The 7,114-nt window shown below is 33.6% G+C and overlaps 1 protein-coding gene across 1 annotated transcript in view; it reads right to left on the reverse strand.

The window, feature by feature from the left end:
- Positions 1-5,617, reverse strand: part of LOC111087285 — a 48,590-nt gene extending 42,973 nt beyond the window's left edge. The window contains exons 1-2 of the mRNA XM_022393412.1: positions 5,586-5,617; positions 4,261-4,365 (exon numbers count right to left, since the gene is read on the reverse strand). Coding sequence (XP_022249120.1) covers positions 4,261-4,287 — 27 coding nt within the window. The 5' untranslated portion in view covers positions 4,288-4,365; positions 5,586-5,617. The remainder of the gene's footprint in view (positions 1-4,260; positions 4,366-5,585) is intronic.
- Between the last annotated feature and the right edge of the window lie 1,497 nt (positions 5,618-7,114).

A 7,114-nucleotide genomic window follows, 5' to 3' on the forward strand; every position in this document is an offset into this window, starting at 1 on the left:
TTTACTGATCAATAGAGAGTTATTAGAGAAACCCGATTAATTTACTGATCAATTTGTGAATCTCTGTAAATACCATAACAAAAGTTTGAATTTCTTGTTCTTCTGCTTCTTTTTTATTACACGATAACTCAAAAACCAAAACAATGGTGTCAAACAATTTTACTGAGGTCACAAACGGACTATACACTTTTATAAGTATTATTAATTAGTTGTAATTTAATAAAATATCATGACTTTAGTGTAACGATGTTATCATTATCCCTTGAAGCTAGCTTTTTTACAATCAGTTGGTGTTCTTTTAAATAGCTGACGTATAGGTGAAACAGGAATTACCAGCCAATAATAGATAAACAATAAATATTACAGTTGGAACCGTATTGTATTTAGAACTTGGTTATAAATATAACCTTCCTATGTCTATTGAAACACTGTATTAAGAAACAAACAAACAAGTGAAGAAAAACGTTTCACAAAAGGAAGTAAATGTAGGGATGGTTAATATCATTCCTTCATAAACAACGCAAACAAGATAGTATGGATGGCACTTGCATCATCCCTACATAATAGTACAGGCAAGAATTAACATATAGCAATATATATATATATATAATTATTTAATTACAAATTAGTTTGATTTACCATATTTTCGTCTGTTAACACTCTACTACACTGTGTACCTATACTATTATGCAGGGATGATGGAAATGCCATCCCTACTATCTTGCTTGCACTGTTTTTGAAGAATTGATATAAGCCATCCTTACATTTATTTCTTTTCTGAAAAGTTTTTTCTTTACTTGTTCTATAATAACATGGTATGCATTAAATCATCTTCACTATTTCAATCCATCAGAGATAAGTGGCTTAACAGTTTGTACCAACCTCGTAGTTGTGTAGTAAATTTTCCTTACAGTTTTGATCCTTGACCTAATGGCTGTACATCAAACGTAATTACATCAGTATTCTTCTGTTCAGGTTATCCCGTTATCTTGCCTCACATCATCAAGCAGAAATAAAACATCATATCTACATCCTACCTTGTTAATTGTTTTTCTGTGCACTGCTGTTTCTCACCTCATCTCTTTCGTAGGTTAAATACTTTCTGTCCAATGAGATAAGTATCTGAGAAAATTAAAAACTTTCTGTCCAATGAGAAAAGTATCTGAGAAAATTAAAAACTTTCTGTCCAATGAGATTATTATCTGAGAATATTAAATCATTTCTGTCCAATGAGATCAGTATCTGAGAAGAGAAAGTTCACTTCTTAGAAGCTGAGGAAAATAATACTAGTGTTCGTTGGAATAAAAAATGAAATGGAGAAAGTGAGAACGGACTAGTAAAAATATTACTGGTGTAAAAGGGAAGTATATTGATATTGTCACAGTTATAATAGGGTAAAATCAGCTTTGACAAAAGTAGAGCCAATTAGAAGCAGAGAAATGGACAAGAGCCACACGAATATCACTATTGAAAGTCATAGTTCTTCCGGCTTTCCACCAAACACTCCGAATTATTTTAACATAAATGTTTTACAGCAAATCCATCAATGAAGCCATCGACGTATGCCTGTCATCAGACACGATAAAAAAAATTGAAACAGATTTCAAGATCTAGGTTTTTGGGCAACTTGAGTATCTACAACATTCATTGTATAAGAGTACCGAAGAAAAAAAAAGAAAAACGAGAAGAAGAAAACGAGTGTTTCGAATGTTTTCCCCGTGCTCTTACTCCACGCGACACGTTCCACCCTACGTGCTGAGATCGTTGTGTTGACGATAATGTCAAGCCTACACGTTTATACAGACCTCGACTTGGAAGAGTCAACGCTTAAAAGGGGGGATAAAGTTACAGTACGGTAGAGGAAAATTTACACCGTTTTCTACCCATTTTGCTTTCCGATTAGCCTCGTCGCAGCTAAAAAAATATTAAAAAACACCTTAAATTTTCTGCAAGTAGTAGCGTATAATAAAAAACGTAAACCTTGTATTTTGACTTGCTTGTCTTGAAACATTATAATCGTCAAAGCCGTAAGCAGTGGCGTTTCTAGATTTTTTTTTTATTTATAGTGCAGAGAGTTAGTTTGGAGGAGCAGAAAAATATAACACATTCATTTCAATAGGAACCATAATGTATGGAGAATTTAAAACTTTTAAAATACTAAACACGTAAATCTCAGATGGAGTAGCAGAGCACCCCAATGGTGTCTGCCCCCACCCCGTTGGACACACTCCTGATTGTAAGCAAAATGTTATAATCTGTAAAATTTCCACAAGATATTAAACTATTGTAAAATATTCATAGCATTTGATTTGATATGTGGCTTTCTTCGATGTTATGATTAGACTAACTATTTTATGAATAAATCAATCAAGCTCTGGTGTGAGGATATTCCTAGTCTAGCCAAATATTGCATTGCCTTATCTGTTCCTAGGCATTTGGTTTCTCAGATATAGTTATAGCAACATCGACCACCTGTATTGAAATTAGGAGTAGTGTTTCATGTTTGTCTTCAAAAGTTCAACTGTCAAACAATATTACTAATTCCTTCCAATATGACAAATAAAAAGACGTGACAAGATTTATGTGAACAATCCCATGGTAACAAACACAATATAAATAATATTAACGGTTACTAAATCAATCTTTGTTTTTTTTAAGCAAAGGTTAACAAGTCCGTGGTTTTTACCTCCTGGTTTGTTGCAATAAGGCCGCAAGTTCAATACAAATATATATTAATAGATTTCAACTACAACAGCAACAAAAACCTTAACGAAGAAATTGGTTCTGAATTTTTGCGTAAAGCTACTCAAAACCACGTGCTTATATCGATCCTTAATTTTGAACTAATAGACTAGGGGGGAAGGTAGCTAGTCAACAACAGCCAGCGCCAACTGTTGTGCTACTCTTGTCTTAACAAGTAGCAGAATTTGACCGTCAATTTTTTTAGCGTTCTTGCGACAAGTGCGAAGTACAAGCCGGTATGTGAGAAGGCTGCTGGCTGCATGCAAAAGAACTGTATAAAATAATCTTGTCACTCTTGTCTTTAAAACTTTAGATCAGAATAAGCAATTAAAATAAATGAAAAATTTCTCGGGTACTTATTTTAAAACATGCACCAAAAAGTTATGTGTTCTTTTCATATATAAGTTGTTGTTTTTTTAATTCTCAGACATTCCTTTTTGGAACTAAAGAAATTGTTTAACTTATGACTTAAAACCCCGTCGTAAGATTTATCTTGAAATTTTCCTGGTAGAAAAGAAATTATAAAGTTATTCTCGATAATTAACATTTCTTAAATCCGGTTTCAAATGTCAGTGAACACATTTAATTAAGTTACATCCATAGCACAGTATACTCCATAGAGCCAACACTAAAGTCCATGGAGCCTATAAATCTATATAACTATCCAGGATTACCTCCAAGTCACGGAAACAAAAATTATGAGTTTTCAAATATTTGTTATGAATAGAAGCCCCCTCAAGTAGGCTTTACTTGAACACTTTCTAATATGTGTCTAATCCTTTATGAATCTTAACACACCGTAACAGACACAGCCGTTAGATATACACTGAAGAATACTTGTTTTCTCAGCAAATAAATATCATTAAAACTTTGAAGTGGTAATCGAAGTGTATAAAAGGTCACAGTGTACTTTCCTCCTACTTTTCATGCACCAACTTAATGACTGTAATAAGTTATACTGAAAATATATATATATGTAAAGTAAGAAATATGAGAACCAGTGACTGGTTTATAACGTTCATGTTGACTTGTTTTAGACAGTAATAAATTCAAAACATGTTAACCAAGCTGTTGTAGCCAGAGCATTTTGTTTACTTATTTCAATCCTATAAAGCAGCGCGATGGGAATTCACAGGAAGGAGTTCTTAGCAGCTGTTTTATGATTCATGTCTTTAACATTTCACATTGTATATATAAGGGTATTCTTGGTAAGAAAAAAGTTCCTCTGGGAGGAACCTGATGATGTCATCCATCAACCCAAGCTTTTTTAACCAAAAATAGGCAGAAGAGGGTTCATATTTCTTTAGTTTTATTCCGAGGTCGAGGACGACAATGAATGTTGCTTAACAAACAAGCGATTTGCCGTGCAAGAACAAAGTTGCAATTAAGAAACAGAAAGGACAAGTGAGAGCATGGTACTTATGTAGATGTCACCATTACAAGCAACAATAACGTTGATGCCCTAACAACAAACAGAGACGTTGCCTAGAAACGGCAGGTCTGCATCTCAACACTCACCTCATCATTTTTATCTTGAGATTCCATCTTGTTCTCCACCGTGTTTACTACTTCAATATTTTGAGCGGCTGTCCTCCGTTCTACTGACTTACAGTTCTTCGATTGCTATGGAATCAGAAAAGAAACAAAACAGATGGAAATCATTACAACAAAACAATATTATCGACGTATGAATACATTTGACACAGTGGAATCTATGCTATTGAAGTCGTTATCAACCCATTAAACTATGTTCAAACAACCTACTGCCGATAGCGAGGTCGAAGAGAAAGTTGAAAGCGTGTCGAAATACGCGATTTATGATTTGTTATCATGTTAAGCTAATGTCTTCTGTTGTTCGCAATTACGTGTAGACTACATGGTTTAACTGAGCATTGCTCAATCGAAACCCAAGCAATAGCAACAAAATTAATTAGGTTTCAACTGAGCCAGGTACAATTTCCTTTCTATAAACCAGTATATTAAAAAATATCAGAGAAAAATAAGTTTGAATACTCCGAAGCTTTAAATCAAATAACGAGTTAAACAGAGTTTTTATCAAATGCCTGAAATGCCTCCGTTCACATTCAGAATTTTTCACTCTACGTCGCATTTAACACTGTTGTTAACCATCTTAAACATTGATAAATTCTTTGATTAATATTTATGACAGCGGGAAAATCGTACTTGTGATTCAGATGAAGAGATTTCCAAACATTATGATCAGGCATAGAACATTCCAATTTTATGGTGAACAAAGATTGGCTCTTCAGTTCTCTTATTTAACATCTCTTGTTTTGGACATCGTATACCTTTTTTTTTATGTCTGCAATTGATTATCCTCCGAAAAAAAAAATGTTTACTAGTCATCGATGTTAAAAAAATACATTTTACTAGTCGTTGATGTAAAAAAAATAGTTTACTAGTCATCGATGTAAAAAAAAATACATTTTACTAGACATCGATGTAAAAAAAATATAGTTTACTAGTCATCGATGTAAAAAAAATAATACATTTTACTAGTCATCGATGTAAAAAAATATAGTTTACTAGTCATCGATGTAAAAAAAATAATACATTTTACTAGTCATCGATGTAAAAAAATATAGTTTACTAGTCATAGATGTAAAAAAATATAGTTTACTAGTCATCGATGTAAAAAAATACATTTTACTAGTCATCGTTGTAAAAAAAATACATTATACTAGTCATCGATGTAAAAAGTGGGGGGAGGGACTCTGACGTCAATATTCCAGTTTACACACCAAGTTTTAGAAAAAATCAAAAGTAACTTATTATTATTATACATGTTTATAATGTTTGGTGAGACGACAAATTCAACTTACACAAAAAGTATTTTGTTGATCCTGAAGATTTACGAAATCCTGTCTCACAAACACTAATACGTTTCTCGTCTTAAGACTTGATAATCAGCTGGTTTCTATAAATGGCTGTATTCTTGGTGGTAAGAATGGCTACTTACTCACAGCCAGCTCTGTCAGACAGCTTAAAGAACAGCCGAAATATTAATGAGTGCAGTAACATCCGTTATGTATAAGTATTCGCTAATACCTGTGGCTTTGTGAAAGCACGTGATACCAATAGCTATCACTATATTTAAGCGAAAAGGAAATGCCTTTCATTTTTAGTTTTTTAGCGATAAACGTTGTGAAGTACAAGTATCAAACCGCAGTTCGAGTTGTTTTTCTACAGTAAAGAAGGATCCTGTCATTACGAAGTCGAAGCTGAAGATTTCCTGACAAACTAAGAACTCCCTGGAAACCAGAGTAACGGTGAATAAACCGTATTGTACATCAATATATTATTGATCTATGTTCACGGTAACGTGTCTCATAGTCTTAGGAACTAAATAATGTTTTATGTTTTGGAAATTTTTTGACTGTAATATCAAGTATGGTTGGCTTGTAATTTGTAAATAATAAAGATAAATATCTATCCATATCTCGTACGGATCATTTAATTAATTTCTGTATCCGAATCCATCCAGTATTTATAGCATAAAGTCTAAAGTGTACGGTAATCAAGTTCAGCTTCAATTTCAGCCGTGGCCATGCTTTAAAAGATATAATTACATAAAACTCATTTAATGTTTAAACACAATTTTAAATGTAAAACAGTAAAATGCTACTACAGCGTTCAACCTTTTGGGGGTTATTTCTGAATTATGCTTCAAATGTGCTTTAAGTAAGAAAGAGTTGAATAGATAAATGAATCGGGTTTCTCTAATAACTCTCTATTGATCAGTAAATTAATCGGGTTTCTCTAATAACTCTCTATTGATCAGTAAATTAATCGGGTTTCTCTAATAACTCTCTAACTTGTGACTCAGTCACTACATGGATATTATTAGAAAAGGAAACACTGTATAGTTTTGTAAAGTTCTGATGACTTATTGAGGAGATATTTAAAATACCATATCGATGATCAATCCGAGCCGTTCCTACATGGACAGTGCTACTGCCTGCTTGATAAAAGAGGACCTGTTTGCTGCTATGGTTTTACACTATGTGTACCAGAGGCAACCCACAGTCCCTATAACTCCCCCCCCCCCGTCAATAAATAAGCGTTAATCATTTGGAGCAATAGTCGGACACCATTAGTCATCGGACTTAAAATAACCAGATTTTGTGAGACGTAAAGTCATACAAGAGGAAAGATGGCTCTAAAATAGGCCATTTTCCAAAATTTCCAAAAGATGTTTTTTATGATATTGTTGCGTCAGCGAGATCACGTGACTATTGTCACGCCACCTGCTTTCTAGAACTATCCCGTTCCTTCAGGAGTGCTCTAGCATTTACTAGATTGGGGGGTGGTCTGGTATATATAAGATGGTCACGGCGTGACGTGACATTGT

Source organism: Limulus polyphemus, unplaced genomic scaffold, assembly GCF_000517525.1.
Source record: "Limulus polyphemus unplaced genomic scaffold, Limulus_polyphemus-2.1.2 Scaffold1963, whole genome shotgun sequence".
NCBI classification, from domain to species: domain Eukaryota; kingdom Metazoa; phylum Arthropoda; class Merostomata; order Xiphosura; family Limulidae; genus Limulus; species Limulus polyphemus.